The sequence below is a fragment of the Anomalospiza imberbis genome, chromosome 20 (assembly GCF_031753505.1).
Source record: "Anomalospiza imberbis isolate Cuckoo-Finch-1a 21T00152 chromosome 20, ASM3175350v1, whole genome shotgun sequence".
NCBI lineage: Eukaryota > Metazoa > Chordata > Aves > Passeriformes > Viduidae > Anomalospiza > Anomalospiza imberbis.
Window position 1 is genome coordinate 6,701,070 of NC_089700.1, and position 27,977 is coordinate 6,729,046.

General features: G+C 54.1%; 4 protein-coding genes and 2 non-coding genes across 7 annotated transcripts in view; 1 reads left to right on the forward strand and 5 right to left on the reverse strand.

Annotated features, from left to right (window-relative positions):
* The window catches only part of SMG6 (SMG6 nonsense mediated mRNA decay factor), a 105,635-nt gene extending 95,624 nt beyond the window's left edge, over positions 1 to 10,011 (reverse strand). For both annotated transcript variants that reach the window (XM_068210422.1, XM_068210421.1), the window contains exons 1-8: positions 9,858 to 10,011; positions 7,232 to 8,978; positions 5,164 to 5,356; positions 4,329 to 4,439; positions 3,511 to 3,617; positions 2,804 to 2,882; positions 2,002 to 2,112; positions 1,194 to 1,406 (exon numbers count right to left, since the gene is read on the reverse strand). In XM_068210422.1, the coding sequence (XP_068066523.1) occupies positions 1,194 to 1,406; positions 2,002 to 2,112; positions 2,804 to 2,882; positions 3,511 to 3,617; positions 4,329 to 4,439; positions 5,164 to 5,356; positions 7,232 to 8,978; positions 9,858 to 9,948 (2,652 nt within the window). In that variant the 5' untranslated portion in view covers positions 9,949 to 10,011. The remainder of the gene's footprint in view (positions 1 to 1,193; positions 1,407 to 2,001; positions 2,113 to 2,803; positions 2,883 to 3,510; positions 3,618 to 4,328; positions 4,440 to 5,163; positions 5,357 to 7,231; positions 8,979 to 9,857) is intronic.
* A 31-nt stretch (positions 10,012 to 10,042) lies between these two features.
* SRR (serine racemase) lies at positions 10,043 to 12,073 on the forward strand. The gene is made up of 7 exons (XM_068210830.1): positions 10,043 to 10,207; positions 10,388 to 10,523; positions 10,727 to 10,830; positions 10,904 to 11,023; positions 11,116 to 11,190; positions 11,406 to 11,615; positions 11,876 to 12,073. Exons 1-7 carry the CDS (start codon positions 10,043 to 10,045, stop codon positions 12,071 to 12,073), a joined length of 1,008 nt encoding a protein of 335 aa, XP_068066931.1.
* A 412-nt stretch (positions 12,074 to 12,485) lies between these two features.
* Positions 12,486 to 18,553, reverse strand: TSR1 (TSR1 ribosome maturation factor). Its single transcript, XM_068210423.1, has 15 exons — positions 18,394 to 18,553; positions 18,210 to 18,313; positions 17,675 to 17,891; positions 17,460 to 17,594; positions 16,720 to 17,147; positions 16,300 to 16,459; positions 15,828 to 15,994; positions 15,344 to 15,540; positions 14,766 to 14,928; positions 14,427 to 14,537; positions 13,986 to 14,118; positions 13,515 to 13,631; positions 13,108 to 13,248; positions 12,925 to 12,999; positions 12,486 to 12,837 (listed from the first exon to the last, which is right to left on the reverse strand). Exons 1-15 carry the CDS (start codon positions 18,497 to 18,499, stop codon positions 12,659 to 12,661), a joined length of 2,433 nt encoding a protein of 810 aa, XP_068066524.1. The 5' UTR covers positions 18,500 to 18,553; the 3' UTR covers positions 12,486 to 12,658.
* On the reverse strand, positions 13,846 to 13,938 carry LOC137485992 (small nucleolar RNA SNORD91 family). The gene has a single exon (XR_011005537.1). It is a non-coding gene; the product is annotated as a small nucleolar RNA SNORD91 family (small nucleolar RNA).
* LOC137485991 (small nucleolar RNA SNORD91 family) lies at positions 15,193 to 15,283 on the reverse strand. Its single transcript, XR_011005536.1, has one exon. It is a non-coding gene; the product is annotated as a small nucleolar RNA SNORD91 family (small nucleolar RNA).
* Positions 18,554 to 20,518: 1,965 nt separating the features above from the next.
* POLDIP2 (DNA polymerase delta interacting protein 2) lies at positions 20,519 to 27,917 on the reverse strand. Its single transcript, XM_068210428.1, has 11 exons — positions 27,722 to 27,917; positions 27,247 to 27,328; positions 26,601 to 26,698; positions 25,762 to 25,858; positions 25,215 to 25,290; positions 24,588 to 24,695; positions 24,224 to 24,360; positions 23,251 to 23,277; positions 22,940 to 23,065; positions 22,449 to 22,528; positions 20,519 to 20,997 (listed from the first exon to the last, which is right to left on the reverse strand). The coding sequence occupies exons 1-11, from the start codon at positions 27,895 to 27,897 to the stop codon at positions 20,883 to 20,885; spliced, it is 1,122 nt and encodes a 373-aa protein (XP_068066529.1). The 5' UTR covers positions 27,898 to 27,917; the 3' UTR covers positions 20,519 to 20,882.
* Between the last annotated feature and the right edge of the window lie 60 nt (positions 27,918 to 27,977).

Genomic DNA, 27,977 nt, shown 5'->3' on the forward strand with positions numbered 1-27,977 from the left:
AGCACAGACCCCACTGAACAGAGCAAGGGGAAGCTCCAGCACAAAGTGCTGCACTACAAACACATCCCTGCCTCCCACTGTGCCAGCTGCTACACTGCCTCCTGTGACAGCACTGCAAAAGAGAAACCCCCACCAGTGCCCCAAAAACACTGACAGCATCTCATGCCAAGCAGCTTCATCTGTGATTGATGGAGAAGCTAAAGCTTGGCACATTCCTTTCAATGATGCTGAGGAAGCAGAAGTCCCCAGAAGAAAAGCTGAGGAGAGGGAAAATAACCAAGGGCAGGAACATCTGAAAAATGCTGCAGCAACGTGCCAGAGCTTATCTTTCAAAGCCCCAAGACTTCACCCCAGTTCCACCCAGCTGAAGTCACAAACTCGTTACAAAAGCACAAATCCAAGAAGCTTTGGGCCCCACTGTGCACAGGGAAGGTTTTCCCAGTTCTCCTAAACTCCCATCCTTAACAGCCATTTTAGGACAGGCAGCCCAGAGCTCCCTGGCAAGTTCTCTTGCAAGTCAAATGTGCCAGAGCGGTGCAAAGATTCCTGGAGGATGAGCTCCCAACCACCACTGCCTTTGCCCGCATTCCTGGGCCTGACAAACAGAGCTCACCCGTGCTCCTCCTGCAAGGTACAGCTGGACAGGCTCACAGGAGACACCACCACTTAATTATATTTTTAATTCTTGCAAAAGAAAGGTGCTTGTCTGGCCTCTCAGCAGACCAAGTTATGCAAATGTAACACCTACACTGGAAATTGAAACCACGGTTTTCACATTCTCAGTGATCATCTGGCAATGGGACAAGTGACACACTTCCAGAACAAGCCTCAGAACTGCCAGGGTCACTGTTAACCCTGGTCTCCAGCATCTGACCTCATTTCCCACCGGGAGCCTCACCCAAGTTAGAGCCCTCAGAGCAGAAGCATTTTACAGCATCTTCTGTTTGTGCCTCTCTTCTGTTCCACATCAGCCACGCCAGCGCGCGCTGCCAAGAAAGAGATGGTAACAACATGCCTTAAACACGAGAGGCACGAGGTCACCAGCTCCTCAGCCTGACCCAGGCACAGCTCCCACAGGGAAAGCCAAAACACTGGAAAATTTAGCAACAGGAAAGCAAAACAGATCCAGTGTCATTCCACTGCATTCCAAACACATGAGACCGAAGCCAACCGCCGCCTCCTGCAGTACTCACGTCGCTGGGGCTGAGGTTCCCAAGCCCGTTGTCCTGCTCAGAATCCCGGCTGGACTCGTGGCCCTGGGAGGAGCGGGGGTGGGAGGGATGGATCCAGATCTCCAGCCTGGTGGCATCATCTCCCACCTGTCGCAGGGTGGATTTCTTGCCCTTGCCCCGGCGGTTGGGGCTCACATCCAGCACCTGATGTTTCCTCTGCTCCATCTGCTCGGACTGGGCACACAGGACATGTTCAGATCACCCAGGGATCAAGGGTCAGGGGAAGCGTATCATCTCATGTACATGGAAAAATTAGCCCTTTCCCCTGCTTCACAACAACAGTAACTCATGGACACGTCCAGAATTTGGTTCTGGCTCTACAGGACAGTGCAAGTGAGCAGTTTTCAACTCCTGCTACTCCAGGACAAGAGAAGCTGGGTTTGTCCCAGGAGTGTATGGCAGCCCATGTGCTGTATTTGGGGTGACTCCCTGGGGCACAAAGGCACTGCAGCCTCCCTTATCCATCCCCACAGGTGTGGGGCACCTATGGAATAAAGCAATGATTGCATGCCAAAGCCATGCTGCAAACCACAGCAACCGGCAGCCCTTGCTGAGCTCAGCTACATCAGTTTGTGACCCAGAAACAAGAGATTAGCTGTCCAAACCACCACCAAACCATCATTCTGAAGACTGCCTCTCTCATGAAATTTCTTAGAAGGAGTTAAGGAGTGTCTCCCAGTCCAAATGCCACCGTTCTCTCCATGCTCTCCAGCACAGGACAGGTAGCACAGGCAGGTGCAGCATCCCACAGCCCAGCTCCAAGACCCACCTTGCGTTTTGTCTCCTCAAACAGACTCATGAGGCTCTCCTTGGCAGTGAGGATGGGGTTGCTGGCAGCCAGGCTGCGCATGTAGTAGTACACAGCATCCAGCTTCCTCCTCTGCAAAAAACACAACAAAACAAGTGGCTCAGAGCTGCCACTCCTCTGGGGCATTCAAAGCCCCAGTGCTCCCATGTGTTTCCCCTTCTCTCTCCCTCGATACTGCCTGGGACAGACAGACACAGTGAGAAAGGTCCTTTCCATGGAGAAAAGCTGCTTCTGAACTGCTCTACTTTAAACCAGCATCGTACAGTGTTGGGAACTGGCAGATCCCTGCCAGCCTCTGTGCATCAGCATGATGCTTCCATTATCTGCTGCCACATCTTCCCTGAAGTCAGTTTTCCTGCATGGCTGGAGTAGCCAGCACAACTGAAACCCGGGGAAATCACATGTGGATGTTGCTCAGACACAGGTTCAGTGATAAGATAGCAAACAGATGGCTCTGAGCACAAAAATCTCATGCAAAAAGTGAGCTGTGTTTTCAACTTAAAACAATTACACTCTCAACAGCCCACAAAACAGTCCCCAAAATCCCTGAGGGAGTAGCGTGTATCTGACAAAGCTGCATGAAGCCACAGCAGCTGGAATCCACACAGCACATCCTACCATCGGCCTTTTTTTTTTCTTTTAAGAAAAAAACCCAAACCATCTGCACTGCCCTAAACAATGCCTTTCTCCACCAGATGGAATCTCCCAGCCATCCCAGAGGCTCTCCCTGTGCCTGCACATCCTTGCATGAGGAGCATCTTACCGTGTAGATGGCCAGAAGTGCCAGCTGGTTGTACGGGCGGCCGTTTTTGGGAGCAATTTGCTGAGCCTTCAGGTACCAGCTAGGGAAGGGAAAAAACAGAGCGAAAACGTCACTGAAAGGACATCAGGCTGCCTTCCTGTCCTCGAGGGTGCAGAACTCCCCTTGGATTTGGCATTTCTGCAGGGAACTGGCCATTCCCACAAGTGGCCTCTGCCTGCAGGAGTGAACACAGTGAGCTGTGCCCATCCTGGGGAGGGATGGGGCACTGGGCAAGAGAGGGCAGATCCAGCTGCAGAAGGAAATACCCCTGGCTCACCCCACAGATGAGCAGAGGGCAACAAGTGCTGGTAAGTTCTGATGGAGTGAGAGCATATGGATGCAAAAGCCACCAGAAAATACAAGAGCAATTCTGCTAGGCTCAGTGGTCTAAATCCTCCCTCCCTGCTGCAGGATCAGCACAGCACAATTTCCACCACCTCCACTTCTAGATGGAGGATGACTGGATCTGGCAGCTTGCTCTCTGGAACAGCAAAACCCAGCTACACCTTTCAGCTCTACAGGACTGCAATACAACAGAGGAATGAAAAGACTTTAAAAAGGAAGAGAAATACTTCTTTGGCTAGAGGCAAGTTCAGGGATGAAATTACATCCATCCCTGGTATCCAGAGGCAAAGCTGTGCTGGAAGGATACAGCAGCTGAGTCCTACCTGCGGGCCTTGCCGTAGTTCGCCGTGTCGTTGGCCTGTTCCCTGTACCGGCAAATGTCCCCCTGGCAGATCATGCACCTCTGGGCACTGATCAGGGCGTACTTCACCTGCAAAGGAGCAGCCATGGAGCACCTGGCACACAGCCCTGACTCACCTGCAGACCCAGCGAGCCCACAGGGGCTGTACAGAGCCAAGAGGAGGTCAGAGACACACTGAAGGTCTCACAAAAGGGCAGCAAGGATGAAACGTCAAGGTTCCATTGCACTGGTTCAGCATTTGTAGGGGCAAGCCAATCCCCAAAACACTTCCTCTCTGACACAATATCCCACCTCTCTCCAGAAGGGGGTTGTTCAGTCCACGACCAATTTGAGGACAGCTGCTGGATAAACACATCTCTGTGGGAATGGAGCTGGACTAAAATATCCTTTCCCAGCTGTCCCTGCACCTGCACTCACAGCTCAGGGCAACACGTCAGGGAGGCAGCACAACTGCCAGCTTTCCCTCATTATTCTGGATTCCACAGGCAGAGAAAAAACCATGTTCAATATCTCAGGAAAGGTCAGCGTGCCTTTGGATACTTTTTTGCTTTATTAGCTCTGGTCACAGAGCTGGTACAAAACAAGTTCTTTGCAAGGGAAGCTAAGAAATGTTACTGCACCAGAGTGCAGAGCTCTCCAGCAGCTGAGAAAGATTCCCTGCAAACAAACTGGCTCTGTTTGGAGTACAGCTGCCTGCCCCTTGGCAAGGGCAGCACACTGAGTGCAGCACCTTGCACAGGATTACCAGGATGAGAAGTCTCCAGGAGGAAGCCAACCTACCATTTTCCTGAGAGGTTTACTGCGGATGGCCATCCCATCCATGTAGTCCTCCAGCTTGAACTGGTAGGACACCTGCAGCTTCTGGAGGAGGCCATCAAAAAAAGAAGAGCCCTGCAAAACACACACACACACACACACACAAACACACTTGGATGTTATTATCTTTCTAATGACAAGCACAAAATCACCCCACCAGCCCTGCCATGTGCAAGCTTCATCTCCCTGAGGTTTGGGCTGTTCCTCTTCAGAACACAACAAGGAGGTTGTGGGATCTCCAGCCTCAAAGGTTTTAAAGACTGAGCTACACAAAATCAGGACTGACTGGATTTAGTGTTTAAAGAGTCCTGCTTTGAGGAGGAGGGTGGACTAAAGGCCTCCAGCAGTTCTTTTTCTCACCCTAATTCTTTAAAACACACCTTCTCAGGTCTGTCAGCCTACCTGGTACCAAACCTACCAAAGACCAAACTGAGCTGCAGTTTTACAAAATGAGTTCCAAGCAAATTCGGTAAAGTTGCCACAAACACCTCCAGAAATGCTTCTGTTTAGCTTCACTTCGGGGCATTAATTTCATTTTAGCTTAAATCAATTTCTAATTAACACAAGCACACCAAAACAAACCTGATTTAAATTGTAACAGATGTCTACCTCGACCTACACCTGCCCCACTAAACCATAACGTGCCTGAGCATCCCCTTTGCATAAGGATGACCTAAGGCACATGGAGACATGAATAAGATCAAGATGACCAGTTGCCCCATTACACCATCCCTTTCTAAAAAGCAGTCAATCCCACCCAAAGGTTTAGTGGAATCTGGGGATGCTTCTCTCTTCTTACCTCATCTAGAAGCAAGAGCAGTTTGTTCCGAATTTCTTGGGCATTTTCCCCCTGAGGGTCCTTGAGGAGCTGCCGGAATTTCTCAATCACCTGGTAAAAAGCATTTTTCCACAGCAACTGGTCCACGTTCTGGGTGTCAGAGAACTCAATATCCATGAGGATGCACCGTTCATAGAGCTGCAGCATCTCTACCCTACAGCAAAACACAGTCAGGGAAGGGTCAATGCAACAGCAACTGCCCAGGAACACGGGGAACACGTGCTGAACCACCTGCTGCTCACATCCAGCTGCCAGCAGCACTCAGTGCTTCCACACACATCCCCCAGGGAGATGGGAGCTGCTGCAATCTAACACCCTTCCTGCTCCAAGAGGGCAAATCCAAAAGGAGCATCTCCCTCGTACAGGTGACTGAGAATGGATCAAGGCTTGGCAAAGAGCAAGCAGCACGGCTACAGTTCTGCCAACAGCAAGGCACAAGTGTCTCCTGATCCAACACAGAGAACACAGAGCTGCCAGGCTCTGCTTCTTCTGAGCACAAGGTCTGGGCCAGGAACCAGAACACAACCACAGGGCAACAGAGACCTTGCTATTAAAATGATCCCCACTCCCCTTCCATCCAACCAAAATACACAGCAGAGACACAGACCCTGCTTCCTCAAAAATGAATGAGTTGGGAACAATGGAAGTAAAGCCTCGAAGTCCCAGAAATCACATTCCCCTTCTCAGCTGCTTACAGCCCTGCCTGGGTGCTGGAGCAGAATTCCTCCCCCAAATTTAATAAAATAGCTGCAGGCTAGGAGCAGCTCTGAAACATGTGGGGCAAGTTAATGGTAAAGGGGATCCTCAGCTGTTCCTGCTGCCTTATTCCTGATAATCTTTCAAGTCCTACAGAAACAGTAGGAGAGTGTGGATGGTAAAGCCTGGAGTGAAGCCAGATGGCAATGCCTGGAAGAGCCTGACAGGATAAGAGAAGAATGCTGGTGGGTTCTTGCACAAAGCACAGAACCAGGAGGGGCTGCCTGACCCCACAGAGTCCCCAGGCCCTGCACACACACCTGGACAGCACAAACACCAAGGGAACTGGACATTTCTGCAGATGGATGTCGGGTGAAAGTCCCCACACAGCTGGCAGCAGGCACTTGGATAACAGGATAGGACACAAGAGGCACTGCCAGCAAGGACAGGGGCAACTGTGCCCACATTCCCAGGGCAGGGTGGGCTTCCACAGGCCACAGTAGCACTCTAGTGTTTTCTCTCCCTCCACACAACAGCTCTGGGAGACCTCAGCTCCTTGAGGAAGACCTGAAACCTCTAGTGCTGCTTCAATTGCAGACATATTCCACCCTGTAGTCTATAGAGCAAGTACCCAAAACAAAGAACAAGCCCTGAACTGAGCTCACTTGCTAGATTTGCTGTCAGTTAGCTCTGAAAAACAGCCTCCAGAGAAGCCCTGCCGACACAGAGATCACAAATAAACGTGAAAGATGGCCAAGTAGAAACTTATTACAGCCATATTAACCACCCCCCAGAGTAACAGTGTTACTTCTCTCCTGACAGACTGGCATCACCAGGCTACTCCCACTGGAGTGTCACCACGCTGAGAGGCATCGAGAACAAAACTACACAGCACTGGAAAGGCACAGCCACTGACAGCACCAGGAACATACAAAATTATTCCTGAGCACACACTAAGGACAGGTAAGAAAGCAAAGGTCTGACAACAAACACTGAGAGCACTGGAACTGAGAAACATCAGCTCCAGCAAGAGCCAGAAGAGCCAAAAATCTGCAGCAGGTGCTTGTCCTGCTCCTCTGTGTCCCTGCAAGGCATTCACCAAGCACAAGAAGCCACGATTTAGCTCCCAGCCCAGGGAAGTGACATCCATCCTCACCCACAGCTTCCCTCCACCACCCACACACCACTGGCACACAACAAACAGACCCAGCACCTCAAAAACTGGCAACCCAATGCCACATCTCCTAGCCACTGAGATCCCTACGGAGACACAATTCTCCTGTATTTCACCCTGGAAATGACTCACTCCCCCCTCTACAGCCCACCCACAAACCTCAGCTGGGCCATCTTCTCCAGCCCCTCCGGGCTGATGCGGTCTCTGGACAGGAGGTTGCTGAGCTGCTGCTCCTGGTTCCCAGCCTCACGCAGGAGTTTGCTGAGCTCCTGCTGCTGCATGTTCCTCATCTGCTGCTCCATCTCAGGGCTCAGAGGAGTAGGGGGGAGTGGGCCACACAGGTACTGCCCTGCCTGGCCAGGGTACCCGGGGTAATAGGCTCCTGGGTACACCCCGTTGGTTGGACCCATAGGATACTGCAGGGAATATCCACCGTAGGGATACTGGGGGCCTTGCCCGGAGGCACGAGGGTAATAATAGGGGTTGTCAGAGTTTTGGAATTTATAGTAGGAGGGTTGGGCCTGGCGGGCTTCCCCCCAGGAGGTGGGGCTCACTTCATCATCTGTGTCTAGGAAGTGAAGCTGAGCAGTCTGGCTCTTCAGGGCGGGTTTTTGGTCCGGGTTGTTTGGGTCCCACAGCCGGCGGGCAGTGCCGCCTCGGCCCCGGCTCCGGGGCCCTTTGCTGCCAGCCCCGCCCAGCAGGAGCCTCGGCCCAGGGTGAGTGGCTTCAGGGACACCCACTGAGCTGGCAGAGAGGTCCGTGTTGGCAGGCAGGAACAGAATCCCACGGCCCCTCCCTTGGGGCTCCCTGCTCTGGCTCCTCGCCTCTGAAACCTCTAAGGCCTTCGGGGACTTTTTTTTATCTGTATCTGCCAGGCTGACGTCCCTGTTCATGGTCCTGCTGTCAAATGTCACTCTAAAGGGTCCCTTAACTTCCCTGCCATTGCTGCTCCACTCGCTCTCACTCCTGGAAGCTCGGCTCTGCTCCGAATGCCTTCTCCTGTCCGAGCTCCTGCTGGAGACGTACACCTCAGCCTCGTCGATCCTGTCATCGTCCAAGGAGTCTGTGGAGGACACGGAGAGCTGCTTCCTAGGACGTATCCTTTCCCTGGCACGCTCCTGCCTCCTCTGCACGCCATCCACGAGCAGGGCTCCGTCCGTGCTGTTGCTGCTCCCAGCTGAGCTGGTGCTGCAGGTGCGGTACCGGCTCCGCCGCTTGTCCGTGCGGGAATAGCGCTTGGTGGAGCCCAGCTTCCCCGGCAGCACCTCATCCCCCGCCCTCCTCACCCTGTCACTTCGCTCTGCTCGTCTCCCTTTCTCCCCCCTGGAGGCTTTCACTGCTTCCCCTGCCTGGCTCCCCTCTCTGTCCTCCTTGCTCGATTTAATTTTCCTGTTGTTGTCTTTTCCAGTGCCTTTCTCAGTCTCTTCATCTCCCTCGACTTTCAGCTGCTCCATCCTCCCGGTGATTTCCTCGCTGGCCAGGGAGGGTTCTTTAGCAGCGGAGTGCAGGCGTTTCCCAGGCTGGTAGATCTGTTGGTCTGGTTTCTTGGTTCTCCTGGGGGTCTTTGGACACCACTCATCCACGATGGGCTGCTTGGATGAGTTTTCCTGGCTTTGCAGGCTGCCTTTGGTCTCTGTTTCTTCCTTTTCCTGGGAAGGACCGTTCTGCTTGGGGCCATCGCTTTTGTCACAGTCCTCCACAGCTGGAGCTCCCATTGCCACTGAGTCCTTGTCCCCAGCGCTCTCCTCCTTGTCCTCCTCAGCTCTGCCCCTTTCCTTCTCCGAGGCCTCTTGCTTTGGTGACACAAGTTTGCTCCTCAGTCTGGAGAGGCCAGGCTTGTAAATCTCCTGGTCTGGGCGCCTGTTGTCTTTGCGATGCCTCGGCTCCTTCACCTCCTTCATGTTTTCTGGGGAAAAACAGACAGAAGAAAGTTATTCCCAGGGGCCAAAAAATACCATGACAAATATTCAAGCCAAGGCAAAGAGCCTGCCACCCTCAGGGCAGGTCCAGGAGAGATGTGAAAATCTACGTCAATATTTACAGGAAATCAAAGAATGAAGTAGAAAATGAGACAGTCTAACCCAAGTGACCAAATCCTTGGCCTGAGCCATTTACAAATCCCGTCCTGCAACAGGTTATTCCTCAAAGCACAACACCAGACTTGAGCACAAGCAGCAGGAGTGAAGTTGTATCACCACAGGTTCAGCAGCAGTCACCTGCCTGCTGCTGGTGCAGGAGCTGCCATCCCCAGCAGCGCCCGCTCTGCCACCAGACCGGCTGAGTCAAAGACGCCTTTCCCCTTGCTCACAATCCGGTAACGTTTCTCTCCTCCTCCTTTAACCGTATTTACAAAAAAAAAAAAAAAAAAATCGTTACAGAGCCAAGGCCGGACCACGCACGGTTAAACGACCCACCAAAGCCAGGCTGTTCCCCGCTGCACTCCCTAAACTTTCTCCATGTCAGTACCGCGCACCGGCAGCAGCCCCGAACCTCCGTCGGTACCGGGGGCTCGGCCCGGAGGACCCCGAGGGGCTGGGACCGACCATCCCGGGGCAAAGCCGCTCCGGCTGCCGCCGCCCGCCCCGCAGCCTCCCCGTTCTCGGGGAGAACGGACAGTCCCGGACAGCCCCGTGCCGGCGCCGGTGCGGCGGCAGCTCTGCCCCAAGCCCTACCCCAGGCGCAGCCGGGCAGCGCGGCCGCGGGACCGTGCGCGGCCGCGGGCAGCCGCCTCTGCGCGAAAGGGACGGCCCAGCAGCGGGTCGCGAGTGCCCCCGGCGCCCCTCACCTCGCCCGCCGCCGGCCGCGCGGGCCTGCGCCGCCACCATGTCCCGCAGCTCGGCGGCCGAGACGCGGACGCGCTCCAGCCCCTCCGCCATCTTGGCTGCGCCGGGGGGCGGGCGGCGCCGACGGCGGCCGGGCAGGGACAAACTGCCGCCGCGGCCGCGCGCAGGCGCGCACGGGGCCGCGCAGATGGCCGCGCTGCCGCTGGGGCTGCGCGAGGTGCGGGATGCGGAGCGGCGGCTGCGGGGCCGCGTCCATCGCACCCCGCTGCTCGCCTGCGCCGGGCTGGACCGCATGGCCCGCAGGAGGCTGCTCTTCAAGTGCGAGCTCTTGCAGAAGACCGGATCCTTCAAGGTGCGCAGGGCTGGCGCACCGCAAAGCCGCGGGGCAAAGGTCGCTTTGCGCAAGAGGGAAACTCGCGTTCCGCCGACAGCCGGCGGCTCCTGCCGCCCCGCACGGGTGCTGCCCGGCACCGAGGAGTGCTGAAAGGAGGACATCCAGCCCGGCACGCACCGTCCTGCGCTCTCCTTGCAGATCCGCGGTGCCCTGAACGCGGTGAGCAGCCTCGTGGAGGAAAGGCAGCGCACGGGCCGGGAGCTGCCCCGCGCCGTGGTCACACACAGCAGCGGCAACCACGGGCAGGCACTCGCCTGTGCTGCTCGGGCAGAAGGTAACCTGTACCCCCGACCTCCCGCCCAGCTCCGAGAGGCAGGCACGGCGTAAATGCAGAGCTGGTTCCGTTGGAGAGGATGGAGATCCCTCCGCTGAGTCCGTGCAGGAGCTGGCATAGGCGAGGCATTGCCTGCTCCTGCAGTTTGAGCTGGCTGCTGTGGCTTTTGGGCTGTTGGATTGACTTCCTCTCTCATCCCACAGGTATTCCTGCCTACATCGTGGTGCCCCGGACTGCCCCACAGTGTAAGCAAGATGCCATTCGTGCCTACGGTGCCACACTGGTGCCATGTGACCCCAATGACAAGGTAGGGCACAGGGGAGACTGCCCAGGGATGCTGCCCAGCCAGAGTGAGAGGTGACTGCTGTGCTTTCCCTTAGTCCAGAGCCGAGACAGCATCCACTGTAGTCCAGGAGACAGGAGGAGTCCTGGTGCACCCCAACCAGGAGCTGACAGTGATTGCAGGGCAAGGCACCATTGCCCTGGAGGTGCTGGAGCAGGTGAGGGAAATGCACACCCCAGCATGATGCAGGGGCACATCAAAAAGAGGGACACAAAGGGTCAGAAGCCCTCACACTTCCTTTCTGCACAGGCACCCCAGGTAAATGCAGTGGTGGTTCCCGTTGGAGGCGGAGGAATGGTTGCAGGAATAGCAGTCGCCATCAAGGTAGGCAACGGCTCATCCAGGAACCTCCCCGTGGGAAGGGCAGGACTCTCAAGGCAGGCAGCAGCTTTAAAGAGAAAAGCCCTGCAGTGAAAGTCTCTGGGTGCCTGGGGTCTGCATGGCAGCAGCAGCAGGGCCTGCTTAGCCCCCTGCACACACAGCAACAGGGGACAGGCACATAGTGGTGTCACCCAGGTGGCTCCTCCTGCTCTCCCCAGGCTTTGAGGCCAGATGTGAAGGTGTTTGCTGCTGAGCCAAGCAACGTGGATGACTGTTACCAGTCCAAGGTCCGAGGGGAGCTGACCCCCAACCTCCACCCGCGGGACACCATCGCAGACGCAGTAAAAACCAGCATCGGACCCAACACGTGGCCCATCATCAGGGATTTGGTTGATGATGTCCTGACAGTCTCAGAGGAAGAAATCAAGGTAAAGGCTCCCAGCTCCCTTCTCATGGTAGCTGCCAGCAGGCAGCTGCCTCCACCCCCGCCCTGCCCCTCTGCTCTCACCCCAACACACTCCCAGAGCAGCACAAGCCCCTGTGCACCACTGCAGCTGTGACACCCACGCTGTCTCCAGCTGGAAAGGGCTGTTGGGAGCCCTGCCCTCCCTTCCCAGAGTGCTGCAGGGATGCCCTGGAGCAGCCTGTGCTGGCTGCTGGGCTGACAGCTGCTGCCCTGTCCCGACAGCGAGCCACGTGGCTGGTGTGGGAAAGGATGAAGCTGCTGATTGAGCCAACAGCAGGCGTGGGACTGGCGGCCGTGCTCTCGGAGCAGTTCCAGGCAGTCCCCTGGGATGTTCAGAACGTTTGCATCGTGCTGTGCGGGGGAAATGTGGATCTGAGATCCCTGACCTGGCTCACAGACTTCTCTGGGAAAGCAGAATGAGGATGGAGCGGTGTTTCAAGGAATGAAAACTTCACTGTGAATTTGTGCAGTGGTTTGTGCGTGACTAAAAACAGATCAAGTGCAAACATTTGGGAGTTTTTGTGGAGGGACAAGGGAAGCTGGCATTGGTCTCTGTGGGGGGCCTGGAAACAAAGCACAGCCTGTTCTCCCCTCCCCAGCTGTGCCTTGCTCTGGCCCAGGCCTCCAGAGAGCTGCACTCAGTCACCCTCCCCAGCTGCTACTTGGCTCTTCTTTCTCAGCATCACAGCAACTGCCAGCAAACTCCTCCACACAGCAAAATCCCCACACATCCCACGTGGCAGGGCATGAGGGACTGAAACAATCCCAGTGGGTTCAGCGGACAAGGGGTGCACACAGCCTCCTGGCCACCACCACGACAGAGGCACTTAGGCATTTTTGACATTTTCCATTAAAATAAATAGCTATAGCTGGTACCTGAGCAGCAGCTGCCCCTGTACAGACCCCAGCAGTAACACGTCCAAGGCATCAGTGCTGTCCTCACAGTGCACGGGCCAAGAACATCATCCAGGGAGCCAAGGCACAAACTCCAGCCATGCTGGAGACTCATTCCATCTCCACCTCCTGCTCTGGCAATGCACTCTCACTCCTCACCCACGGCACAGGCTCCGGGACATGAGGGTCATAAGTCCATTTGGGAAAAACACGCTTGTAGAGATTCAGCAGCACCGTGTCCTGGGACTTGAGCTGCCCATCAAAGTGGCACTTCATGTGGCCATGGGTCCCTACAGAGGGCAGAGGAGGCCATTAGCAGTCTCTCAGGCACAGGAGGATCACACCATGCCAGCAACACAGAGACAAACAAAACCTACCTAGTGGCTCCTTGATGTGCCCTCTGCGTCCCCACTTTGTCCTCAGCTCCACGGGCTTGAACCACATCACATCCTCTGGAGATGAAAACACAAAAGGCAGGTAAGGAACAGGCTGTGCTGCACCAACATAACCACAGGGACAGAACTTCCAGAACCCCTCGTCCCACCAGAGACCAGCCGTACCTCTGTTGAAGAACATGTATCGCACGACAGCCGTCTTGGTGAAGATCTTGAAGGGGTGGCCACTGAGCACCAGGCGCTTGATGACGATCCTGTCGGGGTCCACGGAGAGCAGGGAGCCCGTGGCAATGAGGTCGTGCATTCCTGCCAGGCAGAGTCACCAATGCACCAAGGCAGGTGCCTCCATCACCCCTTCCCCACCACAAACCCCTTCCCCAAAGGGCTGCAGGCCCAGAGCAACCCCACAGCAGGGACAGACAAGTGACAACAGGGAGGGAGATGAGCTTATCTCAAACAGCAGGAAGGGAACAGCCTTTTCAAGTCATACTTTCTGGAGAGATGCACTTGTAAGCAGGGTATGGGGACAGTTTGTTTCCCAGACACCGCTTCTTCAACATTTATCAACTCACCATTACTTCTCTGTTTGAAAAGCAGCACTGAGGCAGGAGGGAAAGTGATGGGAGCGTAGACAGTCACCACCAGGGCAGCATCTGGGCGCAGGAAACGCTCCAGCTTGTGCTTATCAGCTAGGACAGAGCAGCAATGATCAAGTTCAGGCCAAGAGCAGTCCTCAGAGCCGTGAGAAACCCCAGAGCTTATCTTCCCTGTTCAACAAACACCCCTCCTCTGCTGGCACTGAGTATCTGGGAATGAAGGTGATCCTCTGGCATGGAAGCTGGACCTTGCCTGGATCAGTGAACCACCTTTCCCAAGCCATTCTACTCCCCATGATTTAGTGCCTGCCCTGGAAGCCTCAGAGCCTAGGAATGAGTCTTCACAAGAATCCTTCAGCCAGGTTCAGACACCACAGCTAAGACATCACAGGCTTCCTGCTCCAGAATTCCCAACCCCACTCCTGCTGTACCCAGTCCCTGACAAACCTGAGGTGTGCTGGGAGAACAGGGGGGATGCTCGGAAGCGTCTGAACCCGCAGTGGAAGATCAGCTCCTCCTTGGCCCTCACTGGCTCGCTGTTGCCCGGATGCCGACGCACCAGGAAGTTCAACACGGACATCTGGAAGAGGCAGCACAGTGAGGGGCTGCTGGCAGGGGATGGTGGGCAAGAGAAAACAACAGGACACTGCAGCAGAGATGAATGTCCTCAAAAATGGGGTCCCAAAAGGTCACTGGTCACCAGTGCCAGGCTCAGACACTTTCTGCTAAACGCCCTAGACAGTTTTTGCGTGCTCTGACCTGCTCTGAAGCAGAAGCAATGTGGGGAGACTTCAGCCCAAACCTTCTGCAGCCAGACCCTCCCCAAGCCATGCAGCCTGAAGGAACAGGGAGCTGCACATCCCTCTGAGGTATATCCCTTATGCTCACCTTTTGTTCATGGGGAAGCAGTGAGAACAGGACCAGGGGTTTCCCCTCCTTGAAGCTCTCCATCACCGAGACAGGGACATTGCAGACATGAAGTGTAACGTACCAGCCCACCTGCCAAGACAGGAGCAGTTGTGAACATTTCTCTCAACAAAAAAAAAAAAAGGTGTCAGAATATGTGCCTGGATTAGGGAGGGAATCCAGGAGAAAACTGTCTGAACTTAGGGCTTCCTGCTAAGAACCAGCTGGCTGAAAGATTCACCCAACCACCTCCCTGAGAAGTCAACTCCTACTGGGAGCAAAGGAACACAATAGGGAAAGAGATCAGCAAAAGGGAATTACCGAAGCTCCTTCAGTCTCCTCCTTTTCTATTTGCCTGAAGAGGTTCTTTCTGGTTCGGGAGAAGTCCTGGAACTGGAAGATCCTGGCATAATCCCTTGGAAGATTCTCTTTGGGGTCCCAAGGAGAAGTCCGGAAGCTTTTCAGGCCCCTGTACTTCTGGAACCTTGAGAACAGAGAGCAGGAAAGACAAATTATTTCACCAGACGAGGTGAATCCCATCCTTCACCACCACCTGTGGTCTGCAGGGTCTTACACCCTCAGGGAGGACAAAGGGTGCAAAGCAAACATTAGCCCTCAGGAAAGGTGTTGGTGCAAAGAGAGCTAAAACCAGCAGCCAAATCCCCAAACAACCTGTCCTTGCCTCAGGGCCATCCCCCTCCCTTCCCTCTCCCAGGTCAGGACCCAGCTCTCCCTGCCAACTAGTGCCTGCTCTGGAAGCCTCAGAGCCAAAAAGAATCTTCACAAGAGTCCTTCAGCCAGGTTCAGACACCACGGCTAAGACATCACAGGCTTCCTCACCAAACTAAACAGAAAGGCACCTTCCATCTCCTCTCCCAGCAAAGCATCCCATTTCTTACCTGACTCTGGCAGGCACATCCCGTGGCGTGTCCACCTCATCTGGAAACATCTCATCCATTCTCTCCTGCTTGTATCTCTCCAGCATCTGCTCGTCCTCCTCCATCTTCTCGTCGTACTGGTCATCCCGCAGGCACTCGGACACGGTCATGGTCTCGCTCTCCTCCTCCCCACCTTCCTCCTCACTGCTCTCCCCCTCCTGGTACAGGGCAGCACAGAGCCTGTGAGCACACAGAGCTGTGCATGCAGCACTGGAACCCTGGGTGTGCTCACATTGTGGGATTTGGGACCCCAGCCCATCATTTTGGGGTCTAACAGGCCAAAGAAGCAACGTGATACACGTGGGGATTTAAGAGTGGAGATCCAGGCAAGTCCTGGCTCTGCATCGTGCCCTTGCATAGACAAAGCAAGCTGGAAGGACAGAATCTTTCTAGAACATGCAATAATGGCCTGGAGATCACCTGTACTACCAGCTCTTGGAGGTACCTGAGAAACTGCCTCTTCCATCAGATCGTCATCCATGTCATCATCTTCGTCATCATCATCATCATCTTTCTCACTTCCTTCTTCTCCATCATCCACAATCCAGGCAGCCTGGTACTTGGATGTGCCTTTGGGGACCTTCACCACCCTCCTGTTTGCCTTCAGAGATTCTGTAGGATTCCCACCAGTGGTTAATACAGGAACAGTTCTCCTTCCCCTCGGCAACATTTACACCAGGGCAGCCAAAACCAGATCTAGACTAGAATTGCCTTTTTCCCAGCACAGAATTTGTTAGGACAGCCAAAACCTGCTAACTTGCCAGGCAAACCACACAGCCTGCTGGCCACCTGATGGGACTGGGGATGGAAGGCATCCCAACTAAGATGTTTCTTCACAGCCACCCTGGTGACAGAAGTTTCTAACAACCCTCCTAATAAGGACAAGGAAGAGATACAGAACTATTGCTTCTGCTCACCCTCTGCTTCCTGCAGCTCTTCTTCAGTGGGCCACGTCTGCTCCCCTTCCATGGGATCAGGAACCACTTCTGACTGCAGAGACTCCAGCTTGCTTGGATCTGCCTTCATCAGCACCTTGACATCTTCCTCCATCTCAACAGCACCATTTCCAGAGTCATCCTGAAGGGGAAGAGCGGAGTTCCTAGACCTGAACACACCTAACTGAAGCTTGCAGTCAGTCTCAGGTGAAACTCCCTTCATAACGTCGTGACGTAACTTTCATTACACTCTGCAGGCACACAACCTCAGCCCAGCAGCAGAACGCAGATAAAACTCCCTTTCCCCTCTCCTCACCCACATAGCCCCAGCTGTATTTTCCCCAATGAAAGCTTAGAAACCTTGTGTTCTAAGAGGACTGGCAAAGCTCTCACCCCACACACCTGAACCTCCATGTCCTGACTCCTCTTCTGTCCTTTAGCCACCCGTGGGTTCAAAGACAGCGGGTCAGGGGGAGCATCCACCTGGCTCAGCTGGAAGTCCCCGTGCCCCACGATGTGCACCAGGCTGTTCACGTTGAGGGTCTGTCCCCGGACAAAGCCCGACACCTTCAGGGTGCCAAGCAGGTCGCTGTCCTGGCTGGGCACAAACTCAGCAGCACGGGCCAGCAGGTGAGCGCGGCGGTCCCGGAAAGCCAGGTGCCTCTGCTTCTGGGAGCTGAGGTGCCTCAGGAGCAGCGAGGATTCCTGCTCTGTGTTCAGTGGGAACAGCTTGGCCTCGGGGAAACGCTTCTCAATGGATTTGGAGAGTTTCTTCCTGGCGTCTATCCTCTTCTTAGGGGGCAGGTCAGTGCCTCCCGGGACAGCCAGAGCTGCCGAGCAGAGAGCAGAGCTTGGATCAGGTCCTAAACCTTCTGGTGTTCTTTTTTACCAAACACAAGCAAACACCTGGATGTCAGCAGCCCAAATGGCCAGATTTGAACCACAGGTACAAAGGCAGTTTCACTGGTTTCAGTGGTGCCCAACAGGACAAAGAGCAACGGCCATAAACTGAAATGAAAGAACTGCCACCTCAACATAAAAAAAAAAAAATATTTTCACTAAAGGTGACAGAGCCCTGAAATTTAATTACTGTGACACTCAATCTCCATTCAGCACCCCCAGAAACCCAAAATATTTCTCACCATAACTGGGGAGCCCCTGTGCGAAGAGGCAGGAGAGGCAGTGTTCCCCTGCACTGTCCCAGCCATCCACAGGGTCCAGGATGAACAGCAGGGAGTCAGCAACCTTGGCAAGGTCTAAAACAGCGTGGAGATCCCCTGCACCCAAAACACCTCCATTAGTGGGGCTGCCAGAGGCACCAGAACCAAGAAGCCAAGCAACAGCGGCGCCTCCTCACCTGCCTGGGCTGTGACAAAGCGCCAGCGCTGCTTGAGCCGGGGGCAGAGCAGGGCAAAGCCACCAGCTCCGCCCTCATCTGCACGGACGATGGCCGAGTCGTGGCTCTGCAGCAGCCGCAGGGAGTCCTGGGCTGCAGCCCTGCTGTGCAGCAGCACCACAGCCACGAGGTGCGGGGGCCCGTCCCTGCTGCCAAGGCTGCGCTTCTCCGCCAGCACCTGCGGGCCCGAGGGCAGCGTGTGAACGCCAGCCCGAACGCGGCTCCTCTGCCGCCCCCCGACCCCGGCCAGACTCCCCCACACCGCAGCGCGAACGCACCCGGTCCAGTAACGCTCCGCTTGACCCCACCCGAGCAGAACCGGGCCCGGCACCCGCTCGTTTCCCCCGCAAAGACCCAAAGCGGTTGGGCTGCACCGCCCGCATGCAGACCCCCACGGCCCCAGTTCAAGCCCCCTCCGGCAGAGACTCGAACCGACCCGCTTCCCGCTCCGCCGCAGCTACCGGCCCGGCCGCGCCCGGTTCCCCCGGTGCCTCACCGCCTCCTTGCGCTGCCGGCGGAGCTGCAGCGCCTGATGCCGCCGGTCCACCCTGTTCAGGTCGCGGAGCCGCCGGCGAGGCTGGGCCTTGACGGGGACGCGGCCTGGGAGGGGGAGTGGGAAGAGAACGGTAAGGCTGGCCTTAGGGCGGCGGGGAACCCGCGGGGAGCCCGTCCCGCCTCACCTCCGGCGCGGCGCTGCGAGGAGCCGCTGTGCTTGCCGCCCTTGTGCGCCTTGTTCTGCTGCTTGAGCGGCCCGGGCCGGTGCGCGCCCGCCGCCGCCATCACCATGCTGCCGCCTCGCCGCCACCGCCTCGGCGCGGCCGCCGTGCGTCACTTCCGGCGCGACGGGACTCGCGGGGATCGCACGTGGGCAGCGAGAGGGACCGGGACCGGGCAGGGGCGAGCCCCGGGAAAGAAAGGAGCCCGGGACCGGGCAGGGGCGAGCCCCGGGAAAGAAAGGAGCCCGGGACCGGGCAGGGGCGAGCCCCGGGAAAGAAAGGAGCCCGGGACCGGGCAGGGGCGAGCCCCGGGGCGGGGAGGGAAGAGCAGCGGGGTTGGTGGCCGTAGCGCCGCTGGGCAGTGAGAGGCGGGAGGCAGAGCCGTTCGTTCAGCGCTTTATTGCTTGGTTCTTTGTACAGGTATTTACACAGAGAGGGGGACAGGGCTCGGCCGCGCTCCGGGAAGGGGCCGGAGGAATGAAGGAGTTGGGGAAAGGCCCTGCCGAGCGTCTGGCATCACGCCCAGGCGCCAGGACGGCAAAGCCTGCTGGAGTGGAAACATTCCTCCCGTGCCCCGGTCTGTTACCGCGGTGACCTCGGTCTTGGCAATCATTATCCAGCCAGGAATGTCCGTTCCTAGGCAGAGGCCTCAGCCCCGATGGGACATCACCCCAAACCCCAGCAGAGCCTGCCCCGGGATCGCTCCATCCCCTAGGGGTGGAGCAGCTAGGTTAAACATTCACAGGGGTGTTGCAATCTCCAGGAAAGCTGAAGCAAGCCGAGGGAGAGGCAGGGCAGCGGCATGGGAAGGGAAAAGCAGGTTCCTACAGGCTCCTGCTGCCTCTGAACTTGAGGCATCTTCCCACCTCCTCCTCCTGAGAGGAAATCGGCATGACAGCAGCAATGTGGGGTTGTCAACTGTGAATGGGCTTTAGGGATCCTTTTCTACCCCTAAAAGCAGACTGGCTGTTTAAACCTTTGAAACTCTAAATATGAGCACACACTACCTGAGAGGAAGGAAGACACAAAATTGAAGAGACTGGTGACAGATGAACACTGCAGTGATTGAGTCTCTCTAAACAGGAATCCATTGGCTGTGGGACAGCATGAGAGTCTCCCCCAAAGGCTGTTTGCCCACAGCACTGCCTCAGCTCTGCCTTGCAGAGCCAAAGGCAAACGGCCTGCTTAGAGGGGGTTCCAGGGAAGAGGGAAAAACTGAGATACTTCTAAATCAAGGAAAACATCCTGTGAGTTAGTTATACCTTGTCATTTAAGCAAGAGTAGGGAAAAGAGGAAGGCTGGAAACTCTTCCTAGGGTTATCACAAAGCCAAGCACTTCTGCCTTCCAGTCTTGCAGAAGTCTGGAAAGCCAGAGGCAGCCAGAAGGGTCCCACACCATGGGGGCTGATGATCTTTGCAGTCCTCAGAGCTGCTCAGCCTTTCCCACACATCCATACATTGTCATCTTACAGGGATTTCACTGACCTGCACAGTCCTGCAGGGCCCTCCAGACAAATGCCACCAAAAAATCACAACCTGCCAAGCAGAGCAAGCAGGAACAGAAAGCCAAGCACTGCCTCACAGCATTCCAGGTGAAAACAAGCATTCCTGTCAAAGCAGAAACTACCAAGGAAATATGGATGCAGCCACAGTGTGAGCAGGGAATAACCTCCAGCAGCTGAGATGCAAATCCCTGCAGCAAAGCAAAGCCCTGGCAGGGAGAGGGCTCCCCTCAGCTCTCCTGTACCATCACAACACAGAGCCTGGAGCTCTGCACACACAGGACTCTGTGACAGCACCATACACCACCCACCTTGTCCCCTCTGCACCAAAAAGAACAGGCTTTGTATCAGAGCACAAAGCCCAGACAAGCTGTGCCATGAGTGGAGCTCATAGGCTGCTCCAACCCTGGCTGAGTCCCAAAAAGCAGCTGCACTGCAGGAAATCTGAGCTCACATTCCTGTTCCCTAAAGGAGGAGCAGCTGCTTCTGAAGCAGTAACAACTCTGGGCTGACTCCACACGGGGAGAGCAACAAGCTGGGACAGGCTGGATGCAAAGCCATGGCCTTGGCTTAGGAAGGAAGACTGGTTGCAACTGGAAGGGCCAGTTTATTAGAGAAACCTCACATTGCAGAGAAGTCACAACACATTGGAAAGGGTCCAGGCCTGCTGAGAGGGGCCAGTCTTCTGCAGCAGCACAGATCTACATCCCCAGCCCCAAAAACCCAGCAGGTGCCACAGAGGGAAGGGTTACCTGGAACACAGCTTATGTTTTACAAGCAGCTTGAGAGAAGGGCCAGTAGTAAAGTTCCAAAAAAGAGCCTCCCCGGCAGACAACAGTTAAAACAAAAATGGTTTAAAATGTTTAAAAGCTCCGTGTTCTTGGCTGCAGCATAAAGGGGAGGCAAAGGTCTACAACACACACAGGCCTCCGTGGCTCTGGGCACTCTGATCTACCAGTGAAGGCCAGAGGGAGGGGTCTTCTCATCTTTGTTGCTTTCCAGGGAAAAGGGTGGGATTCGGACATCGAAGTGGGAGCCATCAGGCCTCTCAAATCGAAAAGTGCCCCTGCAAAAATAATGGCAGAGGTCACACTGAGGCCAGGGATAAACACACCTAGGAAGCATCAGCAAAAAGGTAAGACCCAAGCTCTTCCACTGGTCCATCTGCAAGGCAGGTCCAGCAGCAAGGACATGGGCTCAGCTGCAAACATCTGCCAAGACAACTCATTTATGGAGGACTCCTGGGCAGTTTTACAGCACAACCCTAACACATTTCCTCCACAAATCTGTGATGATTGCAGCTCACAGGAGCCAAGCACCCTCCATGCACCTGCAGTGGTGTCTGCCCAACTCCCACTCCCCAGGAGACAGAACCATCTGAGCTATTTTTACAGACTGGTTACACGTAAATTTAGATTTGTGTTTCTTGGCAGGAGCTCCACAGGTTGTCTATGACATTAAGAAATCCCATCACAGATGTAATTTGGAGTAGCTTCAGCTTTGTATTTCAGAACTGAACCTGCCTGTCCTGGTACCACCATTTGTTTACTGCTCTGAACCACAGAACACAACGTGGGCAAGAGGATTGTGGAGATAAATTAACAGGTACTCAGGACAGAGCGGACACAACTGAACACCAGAAGTCAAGCTGAGCAGCTTCTGAGCTGCAGAACCTTTGTCTCTTTGTCTTTAGGATGTATGCAGAGAGGGAAAAACTACTAGACCATCTGGTTTTATTCCCCAGGGCATCCATTCAGGCAATTCAAAACACTTCACATGGCAAACAAGGTACACCCTATATGCAAAGAGCTGCTCTCCTGCTTTTCCCAACTCAAAGGCAACTTAACTTTGAAGGAGATTTCCTTAAAAAATGCAGAAGGACCTCTCATACAGAAGGCAAAAGTTTGCTGTGCAATCTTTGTCCACAAGAAGTGACACTAAATGGGCTAACCCAGCAAAAGGCAAATAAAGGGAAGCTGCTTTAACCCCAAGGCACAGGAAAAGAACAACTCAGCTGGGCACTTCCCTCCCTGCACTTACAGAAGAAGAAACTTAAACACCAGTTAGACTGAAGTCCTTACCTGGTCTAAACTGGGAAAACCCCTGCATGACCAATTCCTGACACAGAAGTGCACAGAAATGGAGTTAAAGCCCAAACCTCTCTCAAGAAAGGAGATACCAGAGCACACATCCCTGCTGCTGAAGGAATCACCAGCACAAGGCCTTGGCTCTTGCACCAAGAACAAAAGGAACAACTGCTTAATGTCTTTAAATCCAGTCTACCACAGCAGGAGGATAAATTATCCTGGAACCCCTCCTGGTGCAGAGAACCAACAGATCATCACTAACTAGGATACAGCCAGAGAGAAGTTCATAAAATTTTAGCTACCAACTATGCCCTGTCCAGTCTACTTCCACCCAGCTCTGAGCCACAACCCCAGGCTGCAAACTGCACCCCAGCTCGCTGCTGGGCGGTCCTACACCCAAAACACTGCTGCAGCAATAAGGGCTTCTTACCACATGTGACCACTGGATGCCTGCAGGGAGACGTGGCTGCTGTACTGAAATGCTGGCTGTTCTTTGGACAAAACAGGCTCCTGAGAAGACAAAAGACCACTGGGCATCAGCAATTCTACCACAGATAGGCATCAACAGGAAATTTATATAGCATGAAAAAAAAAAACCAAACAAACAGGGACCTACACCCTAGCACTTCTGCCAATTACACAGCAAACAAATTTGTCCAGTGAGTAGCACCAGGATCCCATTATTATTCCACTTTTCCAACCACCAGTCATTTAGGATCATCCTCTAATACTCAGTGTGAAGTTTCAGTTCATGCAGACAAACAACAGATGAAAAGCTCACGTGACTTTTTTCACTGCCAGCCTCCCACTCCATCTATTTCAAGTGCCCACTAAGCAATTCACTGGCAAATCCACACAACCAAGTGAGAGAACTCCAGCAAAGGGCCGTGTTTCCCAAAAAAAAGGCTGCTTGGTACCTACCCTTCCTACAACCCCACGGCCCCGGACCGTTTCCAAGGTGCCAGACAAGCTGAATATCCTCCAGTGCCGTTCTCGGAGCTGCACCACCTCACTGTCCAGGTTCTCCAGGCGGATACAGTAGCGCCACTGGGCAGAAGAAAGACTCTTATCAAGAGCTGGAATCGGCTGCAACCAGTTGATAACCTACAGCTGGTACTGGGAAACAGTTGCCAGGCAAAGGCTACTCTCCCTCAGAGCTTCTCACACTGCAGTGATGCCACAGCAAATTAACTCCTTCCCTTTAGCTGCTCCGTGATATAAAAGGCACTTACCCAGTAGACGTGGGAATTCTGGGCTTCCTGTCAAGAGAAACAAAAGACTTTAGCAGCTGCCCTTGGACACGTGGTGCCAAAAACCTCTTCAGCTGTCACCACAGCACCAGCACAGGGGCTCTCACTCCGTGCCAGGGTGACGCAAACAACTCACATGAGCACAGACAGCTGCTCTCTGAGGCCTTCCAACAGCAGAGCCTGGCACTGGCTCTGCTCTACAGTAATCATGAGGTGGGAGATTTGCAAGGATCTCGTGACAACCCCCAGGGTTCATCTCCATTTAATTACACTCTTTCTACAGATCTAGAAACACCCCTTTCCTTGCCTTCAGGCACCTGTTTTTCTGACAAACATCAGCCGCACTTCACAAAAGCTGCAAATCCACACCAAAATGTGCACCTGCCACAGCTCATGCTCCCCAACAGCCGTACTCAGAAATCACAAACTGCTGAGGGAATTCCCAGCTCTCCCATTCAGGAAGGAGTTTGTTGGAGCCACATTATTTTGGATGGTCCACGTGAAGTTCTGTGCTATAAAGAGCACATGGTTATCAGCTAAATCCAGAAGGCTTTAGCCAAACTAGAGGCAGGAAACGGGCAGGGAACCGCAGCCCATCACTGGGCAGGATAACAGACGTGTCTGTTGTTACAGAGCAGATGGCCCCAGTGTCACCTCACTGGCTGTAACAGGACCAATTCAAAAGTCTTCCCAAATATCTTGCTAGCACTGTTGTGCAGAACATTACAGGTTATTTCTCATCCTACTGATAACCAACAAAAGCCAATATGCAGGAGCTGTTCTCCAAAAATACATGACAAAACAGTTTCACGTTTATACCCATGAGAACAAAATGGCAACTGTGGTTAAATGTCACTTCTCCAGTAAGCAGAAGGTACTTTCAGGCAGCAAACCAGTCTTACAAAAAGAAGCCAGTGAAACAACTGGCAGAATTACCAGAGCAGCACAGACTTACCCTCATGCCCATGTAGAAGGGGATAACAGTGACACGGATGTTCTCTGTGGTTTCTCGGTGCACATCCGAGAGCTCCAGCCAGGGGTGGTTCTTCTCCTGCCACGCACACAGAGTGTCCCTTGCTACAAAAGGTGGGACTGTGGGGAGGGAAAGGTGAGAGGCAACACTGGAGCTGGAGTGCTCTCCCCTCAACACAATTCCTTTCATGTGGTTAAAAAAAAACATTCAAAGGCAACTCGACTGTAACAAACCCCAAGCTAGACATGATTTTTATACCTTGTCCAGGACGATGGAGTTTGGGTATTTTTTATAGAGCACTGCAAGCATCTGGCTCTGAAGAATTCCCTATGAAGCCAGAATTTACCTTTTGTTTGGTCGTACATGAGGAACCTCTCAAAGAGCTCATGCTGGATGGGCACTTGATCAGTGGAGCTGTAGGGGAGGATGTCTTCATGGCTTACATAGTCTAAACCTGAAAAAGAAACCCCAAAAGCTATGGAAGTTCCCCAGCAGAGAGCAGCTCAGAAGTCTCCTGGCAGAAAAATTGATCACACTAGTGAGAAAAAAGGACTTTGGCAGCAGAAGTCAAAGCTAGTATCACAACTGCAATGAAGAATGGAGGAGATGTGCCAGGAATGACTCTTGGCAGTGCTCTCCTGTGAGATTTTTCATGGAGTGACTCCTCTGATAAACACACACTGCCCTGCAAAGTGCCTGCACTGCCCCAAAAGCACTCTGGGCAGCAATTGCCCAGCACAGGAATAAATCCAGCTGTCCTAACAAAGTAGAACAGCCCATATACAACTTGGTATGGGATCTATGTCTCAAGAGCTCAAATCAGACGTCGCTGTGTCCGATCACAGAGGGCCCAAAGCTATGGACAGATCCACTACAGAATGTCCTGCAGGAATTGCTGCTTCAGGGGTTGACCACTGATACCTCTTCTACCTCACCTCACAACAAGCAGAGGCTGCCGGAGGACTTCACTCACCTGGGATGGCATAGAGGGCTCTGCTGTCATCATGATTTGCCAGGAACGTCACTGCCTCTGTCTGTGATCTCTGGGACTGAGAAACAGGGAGGTTTATGTCTTTCTGTGTGCACTCTGCAGGACAGCTTCCAGTCACATTTCAGCTCGTTAGTGTGGTTTATAAAGCAAGTAATGTTTATTTCATGTAACCAATTCACCTCAGAACTTCTCTCCATTTAATTCCTCTGGGCTAACTCCCCACTCAAACAAGTGAGAAGCATTTTCAGTGCTGCAGCCCACATTCCTAATGACCTGTGTGCAACAGTGTGGGAACAGAACCAGGAAGAGGAAAGGAGGTTGGAAAGGGGAAACATGATCCAGAAAACAGTCGTATGACATTCCAGATGATCTCTCTCAGGGAAAACATGCCTTGAAGAACACATTTATCCAAAAATCCTAACCAATCCAGTTAGCCACCAAAGTAATTTTCCTTCAGTGCCTGTCCCTTTGAACCACTCATGTAGGAGAAGATACTCAAGTTTCAATACCAAGATTACTCATTACTTACTATATGTGGACAATCCCGGGCATCTATTAACACCTGGTAGTAAGTGTGTGTTTTACCCTTGACCTCTTTGGAACCATGGCCTGCCACATTCTCGCTCCTAAAGAGAAAAGCAAAGCTCTGAGCTCAAGCCCACGATGGCAGCAAATTCTTGTTACCAGGACCAAGCACTTATAAACAATCATTATTTTTTAAAAGCCACATTTTGCAGCCTGTAATCATCTGGTTGCACCCAAACCAGAGCCCCACGAGCCACCCACACAATGTCAGATGAGCTGAGACGACCATCACTGGTGCCTGGTACAGGCACAACAGCTCAGAGGTTTTTCCTGCTCAGCGTAGGCTCCTCTCTGGGGCGGATATTCCTACTGCCCTCTGATTTTCTCTCTGATCCTCACTCCTTCCCAGCACAACTCATCACAGGCCAGGGGAAACATAGATGCAAGAGGGGAGAGAACTGAATAGCAAGTCAAGAAGGATGAACTTGGCTTAGTGGGTTGAAGTTGAGGAGGAAGCTGACAAATCCAACTCGCTGGCAATCTGCAGCAGCCTCCAACTGGTGACACAGGAGCCTGGATCTAACTAAAAATGTGTCTTTTTGTATCATACAAAATGCCATGAGCATAATTTTTAAATTGATTTTTCTCTTTCATCTCTCTTACTTCCATCATGTCTCTAATTAATACTCAGTAATGAAGTATCTCCTCTTTAATGACCTCTCCTAGTTTACACTCATGCAAACAGGCCCATGCCATTGCTCCTCCTTAAAAACACTTGTTTACCCCAAATAGGAAACTCACTACAAAACGGTAATCTAACAGACCAAATCCCCAAATCCTTACTTTTCTGTGACAGGAGAAGCCACATCCCGATCATAAAGCCTGGCTTGCCAGGGAAACAGCACTATTCCTCGATAGCCAAACACACTGTGGAGGAAGAGCTGGAAGGAACAAATAATTGCAGCTGAATTATTTTTAAAATCTGTTATCGGAGGTAAAACTACAAACATTCACAAAAGGTTTAATGTGTGGGATGGGGATACAGGGAGAATCATCACTGTGATGACCCAGAGCAGAAAGAGGGAAACAGTTTGGGATGGGAGAAGAAATCCATAAAAGGGAAGGACTAAACCAGCAATGCAGTAATAGAGCAGAAAGGAGAGACTGCTGACAAACGGATCTGAGAGTCTTAAGGACAGGAATTACAAGTTTAGCTCTTATTTCTCAAATTCACTGGTTATCTCTTTGGATCCTTGAGGGAGAAAACCCCGAAGTAAGACAGTGGAGCAAATGCCATTGTACAACAGTTGTGTTGTGCTGCAGATTTTTATCAAGCTGCTATTGTCAGATGACTGACAAACTGCAGACACAGCACAGACGAGGAGCACCGAGCTGTGAAACTCCTGGCCTTCTGCTGCTGACTTTTCCTTACGGGAAATCCCTGTGGCACGAGGCCACAGGACCAGCTGTGCCCCCCAGAACCCCTTACCTGGCCTGTCTCGTATTTGCCGTGCTGCTTCGGGGCCTCAAACACCCCCACGGTCTCCAGCACTTTGCCCTCGGGACGGTTCCTGGGAGCAGAGAGGCAGCTTGGAGGGTTGGCAGGGGCTGAAGCAGCCCGCAGGCCAGGGGGACACTGCTGCCCACCTTGGGCGTCCCTCGGGTACCCCACAAGAGCCCCACCATGCACTGTACAGCCCAGTCCTTCCCCGGCCCTCCGCCTTTTGCCAGTGTCCCCTCTCCCCACTGCCCTGGACACCCTCCCCCAGTTGTTTCTTCAGCCGAATCCCCCCTCTCCCATGTCTGCACGCTGACAGCCCCCCTGCTCTTTCACAGGCTTCCCCCAGCGGCTCAACAGACCCCAACCCACACCCCAAGTCCCCTCACCCCCTCCCAATCACCCTCAGACACCCCCTCACCCCCCAACAGCCCCCTGCCCTCACCCAACCCCTCACAGGCCTCACCGCGACGAGAGGTGCCGCCTCGGCGGCAGCAGCAGCGGCGACAGCGCCGCTGCCCCCCCGGTGCCCAGAGCCCGCAGGTGGCGGGCGGGGGGCGGCTCCCAGAGCGGGGGCGGCCCGCGGGCCCGGGCCCGGCCCAGCGCCGCCGCCACGTACCGCCGCGCCGCGCCGCCCGACATCCCACCGCCCGCGGCCCACAGTGCCCCGCGCCGCGCCGCCCCGCCCGCGGCCCGCGCCGCTCCGCCCCGCCGTCTCTATG